We start from the raw sequence: 20184 nt of genomic DNA, 5'->3' as shown, positions 1-20184 counted from the left end.
TCAATGAGGACCATAATCCGTGACGTCTCTCCACCGAATTTTTGGTGTAAAAGGGGCGGAATCATGGTTTTGTTGACAGACAGTAATAAACCAATCAGAGCAGTTTGGTGGGTTGACAAACTGACAGTTGCCCAGTCAGTACCCTTGACTGTGCTGTCTATCAGGGTGGATTCGGCCAATGGGCTCTATGGGTGAGATCGGATCCGCCTCTCTCTAGTTCCTTCAGCTCAGCTCGCTCGACTCCGAGACGTACGGGGGGCTATGTTGATTCGGGTTATTTTCCGATCTCATTGGTTTAGGTAAAATTAAAACCTCGGAGATCGGTTTAGGAAAAGAAAGGAGGCCTGGCATTTGTTTGGAATATTGGCCGCTTCGCACGGTCCAAAAACGGGGTATTTGCGCTCGTGGAGAGGCAGGGAGCCGGGGGGGCCTCTATTGGCGGGGGCTGCACGGAGGGACAGGCGGGGACAGAGGAACAGAGTCGGGCTGGATGCGCTGGTCTCGGCCCGGTGCGCTGCTGTTCCAACCAACCACCATACCAGTACCAGACCCCAAGACAGACAGACTAGACCCGGCCGTCGCTGTTTCCACCCTGGACTATAACAGCATCATTTTTTGTTGTCGTAACAGTTCTATTACGGCAGAGGAGGGCAGATGAGCTCGCTGCTAGTCTAGACTGCTGCTGTCAAGCTATTCGGGTCTGTGCCGACACAGGATTTTCGGAGAACGAACTGAGACTCAGACTTACTGCTGGCCTCAGTTTGTACCGGATCGGGGAGAGTCCAGGGCGGGTAGTGGAGCTCAGATCGCCCGCTAACGGCCTGCCATTATGGGCAACGTGCCCACGGCCAAGAAGGGGAGCGAGATGGAGAGTGGTGAGTAGTATCCCTAATGTCTCTAATCAGTCTTTCCGACTCCCTTAAGGTTGTGAGGGTACGGCCTCGGGGTATACAGAATTCCACCCTTAGAGCTATAATAGCGCAACACAAACGTAATCAAAGATATAGCCTATTGTACAGGCGCATTTCTACATCCGCCGTTGTTACCAACATATTTACCTCCCAAACAACAAGCAAGACACAGACAGCAAGCTATGCACAGGCCTGTTCATTGAATGCAATGCTGCAAGTGTAGCTTACTAGGTTCGCTAGCTAGGACCAGTTAAATTAAACAGATGGTTGCATACTTGTCTATCGTAGCCTCTGTATAGTAACCTATATTGTCTAAACATATACTGCGAGGTCGTCATGAGTCCGATTGTGGACAGACACTACCCTAGCTGTTTGATGCTGTGACAGATGCTATATGACAGTTAAAGTGACAGGCTATCAATAACGTTCATGATAATTGAATTCCAGATTGACCCTTTTATATGCACAATTTAGCCACTGTTTAGCCCGTATTCAACAAAACTCGTCTTGGGGATCACAAATGGATCGCTTGCCTAATTTCTTCCACAAGCACTAGACAGTTAATATAAATATTTATAAGGTTTGATGACGGGTAATCTCCGGCTGTTTAGTGCTAGGGCAAAACCCCAAAATGTGTACCCCCTTGAGGACCGACTTTGGGAAAGCAGGGTTGCGTTTTAGAATACTTGTTGTTTCAGATTAAGATGTGGACAAAGGTAACCTTATACTGTCTGGTTGTAAATACATAAATACTGTATTGGCTCGGTTGGTACCGCGTTCCGAGACGCTGTGGAGCGGGCTCTTTCACTGAAAACACGTTGGCCTTCCACGCTTTGCTGTCAAATGTAGCATAAAAATGCCCGAATAATAGGCTATATTAAAAACACCAACGGATTGGAAGCTGGTTGCTTTAAAGCAGTTGACCATGGTTCCATGAATTGGCATTTCAGACAGGTGTTTTATCGCAAGCTAGGCCGGGCAGGTGTGAGAACAGCCACATTGCTGTTAGATACCGTTACCAGGGCGACATTGTGTGTGCTATGGCTTACAACTTGAGGTAGATTTCTTTCACGTTTTACTAGCTAAGAACAGTTTCCTATTTCCAACAACGGCATAGTAAAAATGAGGGTTCAAACCGGCGACCTTTCCTTTATTGGCCCAATGCTCTTGACCACTTGGCTCCCCTGCCGCCCCTTAAAGTTCGATTGGGGAAAAAGTTAGTTCAGCTGATAATAGTTATTTGTAATCCCAGTAAAATGCAGGACTTCTTCTCAAAGCCTTCTATATAGAGTGTGTGTGTGTGTGTGTGTGTGTGTGTGTGAACGGTCACGGTACTGATTGTTTCCTTGGCTGTTGCATAACGCGTGCGTCTGCTGTGTTAGAGCGATGTAGCGGTAAGTCACTAATGAGACCGTGTCCTGTCGTCCAGGTGTCACTGTTTGAGGCACGCGCTGAAGATGACTTACATACGCACGCACGCTCGCACAAACACACACACACAAACACACGTTTGGTTTTTTTGTCCCTGTAGAGACCAGAACAATAATTCCCTATCCCTTGAACCAAACCCTTACCGCTAGTCTTTATCTTGCCCTAACCCAGAGGTTCACAAACCCCTGGGTCGCAAACCCACGTGGGGTCACCTGAGAAGACAATTGGGTCGGGGGAGAATGTTTTATGATTGACTCTCATAGCCTCAAATGAAAAAAAGAACAATTATATAATTGTTCTTCACATGGTTGGGGTCGCGGGAATGTTTTGATTTCGAAATGGGGTTGTCGGCCCAAAAAAGTTTGGGAACCCCTGCCCTAACTTCAATAACCTAATCTTTCTACCTAAGTGTAACTTAACGCTACATCTATCCCCATTTGTAAGTTTGACCATAAATCTAACACCTAACACATAAACAGCCTTTGTCCTTGAGGGGACCGATTAGTCAGATTTCACTGATTAGGACTTAGTGGAGACCTTCAGGTCACTACATATACAGGAAAAACCGGATCACACACACAGAGAGAGAGAGAGAAGAGAGAAAGAAAGAGAGATCAAGATGCATTAAATAGAAAGGGAGCGAGAAGAGAGGGAAAGAAAGAGAGATAAGGGGGGGGGGTAGCGAGACATGGATAGAGAGAAGTGTGAGGAAGAGTGAGGAAGAGAGGGAAGACAGAGGCGAGAAACAGAGAGGTATTGAGGCATGACCCGAGGAGAGGAGTCAGTTAGAAAGATCTGATTTGAGGAAATTAAATGGGAGCTTTGGTGACCACACACACAACACACACACACAAACACACACAACACACAGACACACACACAACACACACACACACACCCAACACACAAACACACACACAAAACACACACACACAAACAAAACACACAAACACACACACACGAAACACACAAACACACACACACACATAGGTACATTAATTGATAACAATGTGTGTGTGTCTTCAACAGTGAAGGAATTCCTCGCTAAAGCAAAAGAGGACTTTCTCAAGAAGTGGGAGAACCCTGCACAGGTCAGTGGTTCTGAGGATAATGTGTGTGTGTGTTGTCTGTGTATGTTGGGGTGTATATGTCCGTGGGGTGGTTGTCTGTGTGTTTCTCTGTGTGGTGTGTGTGTGTGTCGTTGTGTGTGTTTCTGTGTTTGTTTCTTTGTGTCGTGTGTGTTTCCATGGGTGGGCATATGTGTTTGTTACTGTGTGTGTGTGTGTGTGTGAGAGAGAGAGAAAACAGGGGAAAGAGTGAGAACAATAGAAACTAGATGGCTGTTTCTTATCACATCTAAATTAACACATTCTGGTCATACAGTACCTCCCTGCTCTTGAAGAGAAAAAAAGGTGTGACTACACCTGCCTTGTGAGTGTGAGTGTGTGTGTGTGTGTGTGTTGACACTCTTCCTATCCCCCCTTAGGCCATAAGGGCCAAGCCTGTACATGTGCTGACACACACCCGCACACACTCACATAAACACCCTTAATGGGTCCTCTCTGGCTCTCTCCCCCATCAGAACACAGCCAGTCTGGACCAGTTTGAGCGGTTGAAAACTCTGGGTACGGGTTCTTTTGGCCGCGTCATGCTGGTCAAGCACAAAGAGACCGGGCAGCACTTTGCCATGAAGATCCTCAACAAGCAGAAGGTAAGCAGGGTCAGGGGTCAGCGGTCCCCTGTGTCTCCGTTGTTAGAGCGTGGTGCTTGAAAGGGCCGGATAGTGGGTTGGATTCCCGGGGCGGCCCATATAAAAAAAAACAGGTAATGGACACATTGTTTTGGATTTCTAGGAGCAGGTTTGGAGTTAAAACCTACAGGAGAGTAGATCTCCAGGAACAGGGTTATAATATAAACCTACAGGAGAGTAGATCTCCTGAACAGGGTTATAATATAAACCTACAGGAGAGTAGATCTCCAGGAACAGGGTTATAATAGAAACGTACAGGAGGGTAGATCTCCAGGAACAGTGTTATAATTAAAACCTACAGGAGAGTAGATCTCCAGGAACAGGGTTATAATATAAACCTACAGGAGAGTAGATCTCCAGGAACAGGGTTATAATAGAAACGTACAGGAGGGTAGATCTCCAGGAACAGTGTTATAATTAAAACCTACAGGAGAGTAGATCTCCAGGAACAGGGTTATAATAGAAACGTACAGGAGGGTAGATCTCCAGGAACAGTGTTATAATTAAAACCTACAGGAGAGTAGATCTCCAGGAACAGGGTTATAATGACAACCTTCAGGAGGGCAGATCTCCAGGAACAGGGTTATAATATAAACCTACAGGAGAGTAGATCTCCAGGAACAGGGTTATAATATAAACCTACAGGAGGGTAGATCTCCAGGAACAGTGTTATAATTAAAACCTACAGGAGTGTAGATCTCCAGGAACAGGGTTATAATTAAAACCTACAGGAGGGTAGATCTCCAGGAACAGGGTTATAATATAAACCTACAGGAGGGTAGATCTCCAGGAACAGGGTTATAATTAAAACCTACAGGAGAGTAGATCTCCAGGAACAGGGTTATAATTAAAACCTACAGGAGGGTAGATCTCCAGGAACAGGGTTATAATATAAACCTACAGGAGGGTAGACCTCCAGGAACAGGGTTATAATTAAAACCTACAGCAGGGTAGATCTCCAGGAACAGGGTTATAATTAAAACCTACAGCAGGGTAGATCTCCAGGAACAGGGTTATAATGACAACCTTCAGGAGGGCAGATCTCCAGGAACAGGGTTATAATATAAACCTACAGGAGAGTAGATCTCCAGGAACAGGGTTATAATATAAACCTACAGGAGGGTAGATCTCCAGGAACATGGTTATAACATAAACCTGCAGGAGAGTAGATCTCCAGGAACAGGGTTATTATATAAACCTACAGGAGAGTAGATTTCCAGGAACAGGGTTATAATATAAACCTACAGGACGGTAGATCTCCAGGAACAGGGTTATAATGAAAACCTGCAGCAGGGTAGATCTCCAGGAACAGGGTTATAATATAAACCTACAGGAGGGTAGATCTCCAGGAACAGGGTTATAATAGAAACCTACAGGAGGGTAGATCTCCCGGAACAGGGTTATAATTAAAACCTACAGGAAGGTAGATCTCCACGAACAGGGTTATAATTAAAACCTACAGGAGAGTAGATCTCCAGGAACAGGGTTATAATATAAACCTACAGGAGAGTAGATCTCCAGGAACAGGGTTATAATTAAAACCTACAGCAGGGTAGATCTCCCGGAACAGGGTTATAATTAAAACCTACAGGAGGGTAGATCTCCACGAACAGGGTTATAATTAAAACCTACAGGAGAGTAGATCTCCAGGAACAGGGTTATAATATAAACCTACAGGAGAGTAGATCTTCAGGAACAGGGTTATAATTAAAACCTACAGGAGGGTAGATCTCCAGGAACAGGGTTATAATTAAAACCTACAGGAGGGTAGATCTCCAGAACAGGGTTATAATATAAACCTACAGGAGAGTAGATCTCCAGGAACAGGGTTATAATATAAACCTACAGGAGGGTAGATCTCCAGGAACAGGGTTATAATATAAACCTACAGGAGGGTAGATCTCCAGGAACAGGGTTATAATATAAACCTACAGGAGGGCAGATCTCCTGAACAGGATTAGAGTTGAAACATCTATTTCATTTTTCTTTCTTTGGCCTTGTCACACTGGCAGACTAGATCGGACACAAATGCGGTTATCAAGTCTAACAGGCTTACCCAAACTATGCCAATATGGTACCAGGGGTGATGTCACACTGGACCTTATCGCCACCGACGTGCCACAGCTCCATCATAACCCGTCCCACCCTAGCCAGGAATTCCTAAACCTCTCTTCGGACCTCCCAACTGTAGGTTTTACATCTTGGTTTTAACCTGAATCTCCCGCAACGGATACATTTAATCTACTATAACCATCAAGCCTTTGACTCGTTTAATCACGTTTTGGGTCAAATTTAAAAAAGAAACTATTGAGGGGAAGCGTGTCCTGAATAGTCACCAGGTCAACCAGGTCAACCTAAAATCATTAACATGAGACACAACAGATAGTGGTCACTTGGGTTGAGTACGCACCCGTCCAGAGTCAGGGGAGAGAGGGGTTCAGTGTGTTTATTCAATAGCATTGCTGTACACATAGCCTCGCCGGTCATGATGTTACAACCTCGATCTCAAAAAAACCTCCGGTCGTACCTCTACTTTGTGGAAATGGCAATCCAGAATACACAACACAGCACCGTAAGGCCATTGGCTAATTACTGTCGCGCTTCTTCACGTGACTTCCTGTGTACGGATAAACGGATGTTCTGATGTGATCTCAACATAACAAGCACACATTCATACGATTCCACGCTGGGCAGAATCGCCTCATTCAAGATGCAAATACGGACAGTTTGATGGAATTAATCACAACTCACTCCTGGTGAGACGCTCCTGATCTAACATCTAACCCTGCTGGCTCACTCAACCCTGACTTTGTCCCTTTGTAGCCATACTTTATGCCGGCTCTGCGATTCAATCAGCCTTATGGTTTCTGGTCAGACGCTTTAACCACCCTGTGACCTGTGTGTGTCGGCTGTCCTTACAAACGACACGGGCGGCAGCTGACTTCAAGAACTGGGTCACGCTTTATCAAAATGAACATGGACGTGGGAAGAAATCTACACATTTCAGAAAGCCATCCAGCGTGCAAAAGATTTGATTCCAACCAGCTTGTTTCAACAAGAGCCCCTCGCTGCCAAGATGAACTGTTTCTGAGCATTTGCTTGCAGTGCTAATTTCCATATACACACGAAGGAAGAACAGGCAGGAGGATGTCAGTGTGATATTGTTTAGTATTTCAGTTTATTTAGGAGTGGTTAATAGAGCCCTTACACCTTGTATCCCAGGGTTTTGCAGTGACCTCTCACCTGCAGTCTGTCTTTATTCAAGTTCAAGTGGACAGCAGGTGGTGACAATTAGTCATTTGAATAGCCTAGTGGGTCCCAGTTGACAGTATATTTCAACGTACAGTGTTTACCGTATTTGCGGAGGCATACCGTACTTAATAGGCCTCAAAGCTCAAGGTTGCATTCCTCTCCCAGAGGTGAAAAGCAGAGGGTGCTTTTATGCGTTTAATCTGGGATTGGAGGAAAATGTGACGGCCATTTCCCCATAATAATCCCTATGGAAAACTCTTTAAGACTTGACAGGGACACATCGACTGGATGTTTTACCTGCGGAGTACCTGGTTTGGGGGGCCCGTTGCTGTCCCTGTCCTTGTCCACCTGGTCATACTTTTGACCTAGTCTCGAATCAAACAGACTCTGAATTTAGCCCAGAGAAATGTATTTATTATTCCAATTGGACTCTTAATATCTCACCCGCCACAGCCAGAAGAGGACTGGTCACCCCTCTGAGCCTGGGTCCTCTCTAGGTTTCTTCCTAAAATTCTTCCTTCTTAGGGAGTTTTTCCTGGCCACTGAAATTCAACACTACTGTTGTTTGCTCCTTGGGGTTTAAGGCCGGGTGTCTCTGTAAAGCACTTTGTGACAACTGCTGTTGTAAAAAGGGCTTTATAAATAAATTTGATTGATTGATTGATGTTTTACATTTGGACAGGAGGTGTTGAGTTCCAACAACACAATGGCAGTTGTAGTTTCAACTCAGAGACCACATACAAACATTATGCTGTGTGTTTCCTGGTGCTGTTAGTTTAAGTTAGGGGCTCTCCTTACTCTTTGCGATTGGTTAATAGCCGGTGGTTTCTTAAACAATGTTCGCTCCCCACCAGCCAGTTTGTGGGAATTTCTAGGAACTGTCCTTCCACACATATATGGCAAATAAATATGAAACACCTGGAGAAACGTGTGATGAAAAGTATTGGGTATTATGGTGTGTCAGTATGAAATTGCCTGATAGTAGAGTCAACCCATCTATTCAATGCTAAATACAGAACTTCAACTCTCCTTCTTGTCCTATAGGGAAAAGCCCCCGATCAAGACCTTTTAGGTCTGGACCACTGCAGATCGGAAGCTGACCATTTTAAATCAGACCCCATGACCGTTTTAAATCAGACCCCAAGACCATTTAAAATCAGACCCCGAGAACATTTTAAATCACACCCAAGGCAAATTTGACAACACTGTTGAACATGGCTCTGCAGTTTTCTATTTGGCCGTAAACAACGGCTTGTGCTTGAAAGGAGCTGGTGCTCAAGGGAATCTTGTAGAAGCTCTCCTCTTCCAGGCTGTCAGTCTTCTAGAACCTCTCCTCTTCCAGACTGTCAGTCTTCTAGAACCTCTCATTTTCCAGGGTGACAGTCTTCTAGAACCTCTCATCTTCCAGACTGTCAGTCTTCTAGAACCTCTCATTTTCCAGGGTGACAGTCTTCTAGAACCTCTCATCTTCCAGACTGTCAGTCTTCTAGAACCTCTCATTTTCCAGGGTGACAGTCTTCTAGAACCTCTCATCTTCCAGACTGTCAGTCTTCTAGAACCTCTCATTTTCCAGGGTGACAGTCTTCTAGAACCTCTCATCTTCCAGACTGTCAGTCTTCTAGAACCTCTCATTTTCCAGGGTGACAGTCTTCTAGAACCTCTCATCTTCCAGACTGTCAGTCTTCTAGAACCTCTCATTTTCCAGGGTGACAGTCTTCTAGAACCTCTCATCTTCCAGACTGTCAGTCTTCTAGAACCTCTCATTTTCCAGGGTGACAGTCTTCTAGAACCTCTCATCTTCCAGACTGTCAGTCTTCTAGAACCTCTCATTTTCCAGGATGACAGTCTTCTAGAACCTCTCATCTTCCAGACTGTCAGTCTTCTAGAACCTCTCATCTTCCAGACTGTCAGTCTTCTAGAACCTCTCATTTTCCAGGGTGACAGTCTTCTAGAACCTCTCATCTTCCAGACTGTCAGTCTTCTATAACCTCTCATCTTCCAGGCTGTCAGTCTTCTAGAACCTCTCATCTTCCAGACTGTCAGTCTTCTAGAACCTCTCATCTTCCCGGCTGTCAGTCTTCTAGAACCTCTCATCTTCCAGACTGTCAGTCTTCTAGAACCTCTCATCTTCCAGGCTGTCAGTCTTCTAGAACCTCTCATCTTCCAGGCTGTCAGTCTTCTAGAACCTGACATCTTCCTGGCTTTCAATGTTCTAGAACCTCTCTTTCTGGCAGTCACCATTGTTGAATCTCTCATCTTCCTGGATGTCATTGTTCTAGAACCGAACCTCTCATTTCCCTGTCTGTCATTGTTCTAGAACCATAGTCAGTCGTTTGGGTACTGTATAGACACAGACACTCCATCCTCTGAGACGTGGAAGGCCTGAAAAACCCCTATTCGAATGTCTTTTGTCTACTCCTTGGGCTATTGCCTATATAAGAGAAATGAACTGAACTGACCTTAGATCAGTGTGTTGAGTGACTTCATTCTACAGAAGGGTCAACAAGTTTGTGGGGGTCAGGGTGAGGTCATGCTGGGCTGTTAGCTTTCAGTCAATCTCCCCATTACTGAATCTCATCCTACTGCTCTGCTTCTGATTTGTACTAAATAATAATGACTAGACCTGGTCCGTGGTGCACTTTGTACTCTCCTTTCACTCTGTAACCCTCCCATATTTCCCTTCCTCGTTCTTGTCTTTTTCACATCCCCCTCTGCCTCCTCCCTTTCTGTCCCTCTCTCTCCAACTCTGTCTCCCCCCCCCCCCCACCCTCTCTGTCTATGTCTCTAGGTGGTCAAGCTGAAACAGATAGAACACACTCTGAATGAGAAGCGTATTCTAACAGCTGTTAGCTTCCCTTTCCTGGTACAAGTAGAGTACTCCTTCAAGGTACGTACTGTTGTCTCTCTGTATGTCTGGGTTCTTTCTGTTTGAGTTATGAATTGCTGTGGTGAAAACCTATTAGAAGGTCATTTTAGTCCCTTTCACCAAACATTTCTCAGAAACCTTCAAATATCCCGCTCTAAAAGTTTAGCAAAAGGCAAATGTTTGTTATGCAATTCTATGAATAGATGTTACAAACAAATGTCCAGTCAGTTAATTACTCAAAGTGACTTTAAAGGGTCATCCACCCCCGCCATTGTTTTGGTAAAGTGCTTAGTGACGGGACTGAAGAAGTGGTAGCACAAACAACATGGACATTGAGGATTACCTCATCGCCCCATTTCATCCACTGACTTAACTGATCCTTTGAATGTCTGGGAGACACGCAGTCCCACATTCCCAAGGTTACTGCAAAGTTGCTGCAGAGTGCCTACATTTCCCAGCATGATCAGCAGCTGTGGAGCAGCTTTTTGGCACTGGGGGGTGTATATTAAAGATCCCACAAGCTGTTTGACACCCTTGGGGGGGGGGGTGGGGGGGGGGGGCTATGTAATAGAGAAAAAATATTCCCATGTCATTTACTGTCAGTCACTCAGTTAGTCAGGTCAGATAGTCATTTTTAGGTTGGTCGTTGGTCTAGTCTGGTAGTCATTTTGAGATTGGTAGCTGGTCTAGTCAGGTCAGATGGTCATTTTTTGATTGGTAGCTGGACTAGTCAGGTCACATGGTCGTTTTTTGATTGATAGCTGGTCTAGCCTGGTATCTGTAATTGCAATAATTCTCTCCGAGGGGCTCATGTACTGGGGCCCTGTCTTCCTGGGGTTCATTTCGTTTGTCATTTTCACTCATGTCATAATAACATTGCATAAGTCATGGCAAAATCCTGTCCACAAACCTCATCCTACCTCAACCTAAGCTGAACACAAATAGTATCCTCTCTGTTATCTCACACTCTCCTGTACAACTGTAACTTATCGTCTAACACTTACCTGTACAATAACAGTATCCTTTATTCCATCTAACACTAACATGTACAATAACAGTATCCTTTATTCCATCTAACACATACCTGTACAATAACAGTATCCTTTATTCCATCTAACACTAACATGTACAATAGCAGTATATTTTATTACATATAACACTAACGTACAATAACAGTATCCTTTATTCCATCTAACACTAACATGTACAATAGCAGTATATTTTATTACATATAACACTAACGTACAATAACAGTGTCCTTTATTCCATCTAACACTAACATGTACAATAACAGTATCCTTTATTCCCTCTAACACTAACATGTACAATAACAGTATCCTTTATTCCCTCTAACACTAACATGTACAATAACAGTATCCTTTATTCCATCTAACACTAACATGTAGAATAACAGTATCCTTTATTCCATCTAACACTAACATGTACAATAACAGTATCCTTTATTCCATCTAACACTAACATGTACAATAACAGTATCCTTTATTCCATCTAACACTAACATGTACAATAACAGTATCCTTTATTCCATCTAACACTAACATGTAGAATAACAGTATCCTTTATTCCATCTAACACTAACATGTACAATAACAGTATCCTTTATTCCATCTAACACTAACATGTACAATAACAGTATCCTTTATTCCATCTAACACTAACATGTACAATAACAGTATCCTTTATTCCATCTAACACTAACATGTACAATAACAGTATCCTTTATTCCATCTAACACTAACATGTAGAATAACAGTATCCTTTATTCCATCTAACACTAACATGTACAATAACAGTATCCTTTATTCCATCTAACACTAACATGTACAATAACAGTATCCTTTATTCCATCTAACACTAACATGTAGAATAACAGTATGCGAGATCTGCCAGATTGTGTATGCAGCCAACGAATGGTCCCTGTGTCTTGTGCAGGACAACACTAACCTATACATGGTGATGGAGTATGTTCCTGGTGGAGAAATGTTCTCCCATCTACGACGAATTGGCAGGTTCAGGTGAGTCTATACACACACACACACACACACACACACAAGTTCAATCCCATCGTATTTATTTTCTGCTCATATTTGTAGTTTAATGCATTTTCCTCTCGCTCTCTCCCCTTTCTCTTCTTTACACCCACTATCCATCTCACCCCCTCTCTCCCTTCTCTTCCCCTCACGTCCTTTTCTCCCCCCCCCACCCCCCCCCCCCCCACCCACTCTGCAGTGAGCCTCATGCTCGGTTCTACGCGGCTCAGATCGTCCTGACCTTCGAGTACCTGCATGCCCTGGACCTCATCTACAGAGACCTGAAACCTGAAAACCTGCTCATCGACCAGCAAGGCTACATACAGGTGACATAACATGACAAAGGGCTGCATAAATATAACCTAGCAAGACATAGAGCTGCAGACAGGTGATATAGCATGACATTCATCTGCATAGGGGTGACACAGAATGACAGATCTGCATATAGATGACATAATAGGACATAGGGCTGCATACATGTGGCAGAGCATGACAGAGCTACATACAAATTTCAAACCATGACGTATGACGAAGCATGGCATAGAGCGGCATAAAGATGATATTGCATGACACAGAGCTGCATACAAGTGACATAGCGTCACTATGAATTACTGACTGTTGAGGAGAAGGAAGTGATTTCAATTGACCAGCTATAAACAAAACATGAACACGTTGGTGCCTCCGAAGCACAAATAAACACTGAAAGTTAACCAGATTGAAAGATAAGATGTTGTGGTAGGATTGGCCTTCCTGTGTGCGTATATGTGTGTGTGTATGTCTGTGTGCGTATATGTGTGTGTGTATGTCTGTGTGCGTATATGTGTGTGTGCGTGTCTGAAACAGCTTTTGAACCGGAGGTGTGTTTACTAGCTGGTCTCTGCTGCCCCCTACTGGGGAACAGCGGCACCACAGTTGTTTCAGTTACATCTATGAAGATCTTGTGCTCAACTCATCTCTATGTGAGTTTCTGTGTGAATACTGCATCACCACTGCATCACCACTGCATCACCACTGCATCACCACTGCATCACCACTGCATGACCACATATTTGCCTGTTATTTCTCTCCCGTTTCTCCCGCGGTTCCCTCCCAGGTGACCGATTTTGGTTTCGCCAAGCGCGTGAAGGGCCGGACCTGGACTCTGTGTGGAACCCCGGAGTACCTGGCGCCGGAGATCATCCTGAGCAAGGTGAGAACCGCCATGGAGACCCAGTGGCTTCGCACTGAACGGCTCTCCCAGTCAGTGCTAAATGTTTCTCACCCCCCACCCCCTCAGGGCTATAACAAAGCGGTAGACTGGTGGGCGTTGGGGGTGTTGATCTACGAGATGGCGGCCGGTTATCCTCCCTTCTTTGCAGACCAGCCCATCCAGATCTACGAGAAGATCGTCTCCGGGAAGGTCAGTTGAGCTGTGACGCGACGTGTGTGTGTGTGTTCAGCATGTATGGGGGGGGGGTGAGGACAGAGGATTGCTCCGGCACCGTAGTCCCTTTATAGTTCTCTATTTACGACCGCTGCCCGTTGGCATTATTCTGTCACGGCTGAGCTGATCTGAGATCTGTCTTTGGACTCTGCGTTCATTGTGTTCTGGCACAGGGTTTTACAAACCAATTCGATAGTACCTGCGCCGTTTGTAGTGTTTCAGATTCTTTTGCAAAACCTTTTTTTAGTAAGTCCTAGTACATGTTTTTCCTGTGCATTGATCATCTTGGCCCATGATGCAATTTTTTCAATATTTTTAAATGCCTGATTGGCTGATGGTTTAGAGCCAGCCCCTTAACCAGATGAACAGTGGTTGTTCTAATTGAATCAAATAAGCCTCGTAATAAGTCATGCAGTTGCCCAAATAGGAATAGAACTGCGAATTGGTCCAATAGTCAGCTGCAACAGAATCAGCTGAATGGGCGGGTTGGAAATACCCCTAAGATTTTTGTGAGAGGGTGTAATAAGTTGGTTGTTATATCGCTTCTTGCTCCCCCTTCTCCTTCCCTAGGTTCGATTCCCGTCCCACTTCAGCTCTGATCTGAAGGATCTGCTGAGGAACCTGCTGCAGGTGGACCTGACCAAGCGCTATGGCAACCTGAAGAATGGCGTCAACGACATTAAGGGACACAAGTGGTTCGCCACCACTGATTGGATCGCCGTCTACCAGAGAAAAGTAAGGGGAGGGGCCTTACTAGCCATGTAGGAGTGTTCTGAAAAATGTTGGTAACTTTGCCAAAATTGCCTTTTTTATCTGGTGAGAATGTTCCTGGAATCAACAGGGAATAAGGTGAATATCCAGGACCGAGATCTCAATTTTTTTTTATTTTAGTTTGGTGAAGTTTGGTATTTTAAAGTAATATATTTCTCTACCGAAATGTTGGAGTGGCATGGCATGTTGCAGCCTGTATATGTACTGAAATGTATGTATGTTTAAATGATAATTGTTTGGGAATTTCGTGTGTGTGTGTGTGTTTGTATTTGCTATGTTTGTTTGTGTGTGTGTTTGTATTTGTTTGTGTGTAGGTGGAGGCCCCCTTTGTCCCTAAGTTCAAAGGCCCAGGGGATACCAGCAACTTTGACGAATATGAAGAAGAAGAGATCCGAGTCTCCATCAGCGAGAAGTGTGCCAAGGAGTTTGCTGAGTTCTAGACCCAGCCAGCGAGGGAGGGAGGGAGGTAGAGGGAGGGATGGGGGGGGAGGAGAAGGTAGGGAGCGATGCCGAAGTAAGAAAAGAGGGAGTGGGGAAATGTGAACTGGTGCATTGTCTCCTATTGAATCATAAGCACCAGAGGAGCAGAGAGAACCACACGACCACATGAGGTGTGAAAATAAAAATTTGAAAAGAGAGGGGGAAAAAAAGAAAGGGATAGATAGAAAAGAGAAGAAAACCAGCAGTGTTGCCTTTTCTGTTCCATTTATTATTATTTAATTTATTATTTTCTCTTTTTCTGTTTCACCCCTTTATTGCTGATGGGAGGGGCTCTGTCTCTGTCACTAACCGACTCTGTTGTACCAGGCTAGCTAGTGCTGTAATTAACCCCTACATACCAGGCTAGCGAGCACTGTAATTAACCCGTACATACCAGGTTAGCAAGCACTGTAATTAACCCCTACATACCAAGCTAGCGAGCACTGTAATTAACCCCTACATACCAGGCTAGCAAGCGCTGTAATTAATCCCTACATACCAGGCTAGCTAGCATGGTAACTAACCCCTACATACCTGGCTAGCAAGCACTGTAACTACCCCCTACGTACCAGGCTAGCTAACATGGTAACTATCCCCTGCATACCAGGCTAGCTAGCACTGTAATTAAACCATACATACCAGACTAGCTAGCATGGTAACTAACCCCTGCATACCAGGGTAGCTAGCACTGTAACTAACCCCTACATACCAGGCTAGCTTTCCCCGCCACCCCGTGGCCCCCTATACTGTAAATTGCTCTACTTCTGACCAGATCCCAGAGGGACACTTTAAGGGCCCTGTGGGGGTCTCTGGATTGAAGCATTGCAGAATAACTTCTAGAGGGTGCCATTTGGGACAATGCTATGCACCCCAGCCTCGGTCCGTGACAATCGGCCCCCCCACTCCCCACCACCACCGCTTCGTTGACTACACTCGGGGGAAGCTACGAAACATGTTGTCTGTTTCTCGTGTCCTTGTTAGTTTTCACCCACCTGCGCAGTTATATTTGGACACTGTCAGTCCTGTCGGCTCATACATCTGCATCCTATTGTGGTTCTCAAATCTGGCCTAGTATTTCATCCATTCCTGTGATGGGTTTATTCAGTTGTAATTGTACTCTCAAACTCACGTGCCCAGTATTAAAACAAACATTATCATTACGGTCGTGGTCATCATCATCGTCATCATTGTTGTTATCGTTATTATTACATTGTCTTAATACTCTTCTCGTTTTAAATACATCTCCACATTCTCTTCTCTTTAATGTCTCGTAATGTTGCCTACTATCATGTACAGTATATACACCATAGATGGCACCCTATCCACTATTTACTGCACTTCTTTTGACCCACTTGGCTTTGGCATGTTGACCTTAGGGCAGATCGGGCAAATGCCAGATGGGCCGCTCCATGTTTAACCCAATGGGCCAGTCTAAATTGGGGTTTTCCATGCACAATCATTATTATTATTATTATTGGACTACTAATTATTATTACTGGGCTAATACTGGTTATTATTAGGCTTTTAATTGTCATTAATGAGCTAACAATGGGGGCATTGAGGGGGTAAAAGACTGGGGGCAAAAGACCTGGGCCTGTTTCTGGTCCCTGTCTGTCACTGGGCTCTGGTTAAAAGCAGCGCATTAAGAAATGGGGATAGTGTGCCATTGGGACCCATCCTTGAACAACTGTCATTTCTCTGGACCACGTCTCCTCAAGTGTATTTATAAACATCATCCTCTTCTCGGCACGGACAGGCACAGTGCTGGTAGAACTACATACTGTTGCACTTTTTAGGAAAATAAAATAAGAGCTACAGTCTTTAACTTTACGACTAGGGTCGCACGACGCTGGTAGCTTCCCGAATTACCCCGGGGTTTTCCAGAAATCGTGGTTGGGATGTAAGTGGGAAATAAGATGGAAATCCGAAAATCCTCCATCCAGGATTTCTGAAAAGGCACAGGGAATGTTGGGAACGTGACCTGAATATGACCACTCTAAATGACTCTCCTCAGCACTGCAAAGATAATGTGTTTAAAGACACTGTATAACAGGACAACATGAAGAAACAAATCACTAAACACAAAGTGTAATATTTTGCAACATGATGATCATTCCAATAAAGTTTTACTTGTTAAAATGACAAATACAAATGGGTATTGTGTGTGTGTGATAGCCTAATTTCAGCTTTGACCTCGTGGGAATGAAACATTAGCAAACACCCACGCCTACACTCTCACTCTTTGTTGTGTCTGGTGGGATTAGAACTAGCGCCCTTCTGGCCTCTGCTCAAATCCTGTGGCCCTTGTAGGACTACGCAAAGAATTGAATCAAGTCTACTGAAACTCTCCTGTCTCTTCAGAATTAAGGAGTCGAAAAATGCACATTTGGTCATACGGGCTAATCGATTACCTTACTGCGTTAAACTGGATGACCAACTTCATTTCGCGGTCGCAGCAAAAACGCATACCAGCCAGCCTTTCCGTGTGATGTTGTGGACAATAAAAAAAAACGACCTGTCACATTTCAGTATGATTACAATCTATATTTCAGTTGCAACAGTAATACTTACTGTTGACAAAGCATTGTTCTACACATGTTTGGAGGGGCGGGATCAGAAGAGAAGTCCCAACAGTTCCTGGGGAGCCAGATAAATAAAACCTTTTGGTCCAAGTCCCTTCCCATACCCCGCTTGCTGAACTTGCGCTGTCCGCCGATGGCATGAGAGGTTAAGCAACCATCCAGTCTGTTGGCCGGAACCAAAGGACGTGAAGGCAGGAACAGCTTGGGTTCTGAGCTCAGGGGTGACTGAATGGGGGTTGGGTGAGCCGCGCAGCATTCCTGAGACTCCGACAAAGGAGCCCTTGCATACAGTTGGTGTTCGGGGGCTGGGCAGGGCCTACAGACGTGAGGGTTTCACGTCCACATTAAGGGGGTACAAAAAAGCACCTGGTGCTCTGGTGCAGAATGACCGATTTGCACAAAACTTTCCATTTTGTGTCTTTGACGGAGGCCCCCTGAAAAGTGGTTTGTGCCTGTGCATACCTAAGCCTGATGGTGTGGTGACAGGGGGGTCTTTTTGGGGGAGGCTTCGCTGCCTAGGCACATGGAGGAGTATCCATGATTAAATAAACAATGGATTCCGGTCTGTTCCAGAGAAATCCAGAGGAGAAACCCAGGCCAACCATCCGTGGGGAGCAGTTGAAGTTAACCTGGGTCGTGCAGTCAGATGAAGATCTGACGCGCAGCACGCACCTCAATGTCAGAATGTCCAAACAGCAACAGATGAAACACTTTGAAATGGTCTATTCAATAGGTCTGGTATTAAACTGGTTAATTCAGTCACAGATTAGAAAACATACGAAATTGACTGTTGGAACAGGAAGTAACTAAACAAACTAAACAAAGCAAAACGTTTCAGGAGAAAACACATGTTGACAGGATTGGCAAACCAAGGCATGACATGGTGACGCCTTTATACAAACGCTGAACCATCATATTCATGCATAGCTGACCAAATTATGAAATACCAGCGCAGTATTCTAAAGAGAAAGCATTTCTTGCCATCCCTATGGACACATTTTAAAATGAAGCCCTGAGGAAAGGGCCTGTCTGAAGACCTGGAGGGACGCCAAAATCAATCTGCTACATAATTATAGCAAAGCTCCCTTTAACAGTTCAAACGGATCATTCAGCTTTCCACCAGTCTGTCACAAACTTAGAAAAATTAATGTTTGATCAAATGAAGTGTCATTTAAAATGTAAACAAAGTAATAGACTTTGAACATGCGTATAGAGAATGGACCTCCTCAGACTGAGCCCTAAATCAAATGACAGGGGATTGCTGATAACATATAACAAGAAGATTGCGATTGTCAGAGTTCAGTACAGCTATTGAAAAAAATTGACATAGAAATTTGCTGAAAAAAGTAGGTATTATGTATTCACTACATCAGCCACGAATTTGGGATTACTTTACTAACAAAACACAAAAGGTATTCTTTAATGGAAGTATATTTAATGCAAATCACGTTGAGTGTGGAGTACCGCGGGGCAGTTATCTTGATCCTTCATAATTGTTTGCGTTGTTTCTTAAGAATGATCTCTCTAGGTTCAAATAATACATGCAAACTAAAACTATGATTACAACTATAAATGAAAAAAAAATCATCAAATACAATATAAAATACCAGAAACAATACCCAATACCCAAAAATAATATCCCAAGCACATTCGTGATGAAAAGCCATTCTTTAGTAAACTTTCTGTGTTGAGTGTGTTTTTTAGTACGCAAATTCTATTCCCGCACACCTGGACAATCTGGGTTCTAGAAAACCAAGAAATCTCTCAAAAATGATACCTTCCCAATGGTAACCCAGGGTGAAATGCCCTGTTAAAATGAACCAACAAGACTCTCTCAGAGTGTTTATGTGCGCGAAGGTAGCCTAACTACAGAGGGAACCCAAACAGGAATATGGTTTGCCTTTCTAAAGTATGTATTTGTAGTTTTGCACTGCTTTAGATGTTACATTTCTAATAAAAAAAATGTAACTAATAAAAGTAAAATAATATTCCATGCAAAATGCTCTAATTGCGTTGGTAACTGATATATAAGAGCAATAAGGCATCTCAGTGGTTTGTGATGAACGGCCAATACACAACCGTTAAGTGCTGTCAAGGCAGTCCGTGGTGTTGCGCCTACGAACAGCCCCGCGTGGTGTTTTGGCGTGGTGGCGTGGTGTTTTGGTCATAAACCAAACCACCTAGTGCCTTTATTGCGTGCATCACATGCTCAAATCGATTCAATGGAGGGTCTGTGTGGTTTTTCCTTTCAATCAGTGCCTTGTTGAGACCCAAATAATCAGGCGATGGGAGAACCTGACTAATATGTGACCTAATCAACCGATCAAGTACTAGATAAGAGAAAAAACCTGTAGATACTCTGCCCATAGTGGTTTGACACCTGTGGCCTACATAATCATTATCATACCGCAGTCTGCCATGAAATTCCAAGTTATAAAATTGCGATTTTTAATGACGCGCGGCTCAAATCTGCACATAGGAGATATCGTACACCTTTTTCTGATGACCCTTTTGGTTGCAACAGCCGACTTTTACAAAAGGGCAAAAATTGCGGATTGCATCTTTAAAGGACCTAAGGCTCAATATTATGGTAATGCAGATGCTTTTCAACCTAATGCGTTTAATTTACAGTTATCTGCGTAAGGTTGCCTTGATTTTGGTTTCACA

At 44.1% G+C, this 20184-nt stretch overlaps 1 protein-coding gene across 1 annotated transcript; it reads left to right on the top strand.

Moving 5' to 3' along the window:
* Window positions 1–219: 219 nt before the first annotated feature.
* On the top strand, window positions 220–14974 carry prkacab (protein kinase, cAMP-dependent, catalytic, alpha, genome duplicate b). The gene is made up of 10 exons (XM_029122386.2): window positions 220–875; window positions 3372–3433; window positions 3925–4053; window positions 10133–10231; window positions 12164–12246; window positions 12461–12587; window positions 13355–13450; window positions 13538–13660; window positions 14255–14419; window positions 14770–14974. The coding sequence occupies exons 1-10, from the start codon at window positions 830–832 to the stop codon at window positions 14893–14895; spliced, it is 1056 nt and encodes a 351-aa protein (XP_028978219.1). The 5' UTR covers window positions 220–829; the 3' UTR covers window positions 14896–14974.
* Window positions 14975–20184: the final 5210 nt, after the last annotated feature.

This window comes from Esox lucius, chromosome 9 (genome assembly GCF_011004845.1).
Source record: "Esox lucius isolate fEsoLuc1 chromosome 9, fEsoLuc1.pri, whole genome shotgun sequence".
Classification (NCBI taxonomy): Eukaryota; Metazoa; Chordata; class Actinopteri; order Esociformes; family Esocidae; genus Esox; species Esox lucius.
The sequence above is the reverse complement of the archived record's forward strand: the minus strand, read 5'-3'. Positions and strand labels throughout refer to the sequence as shown.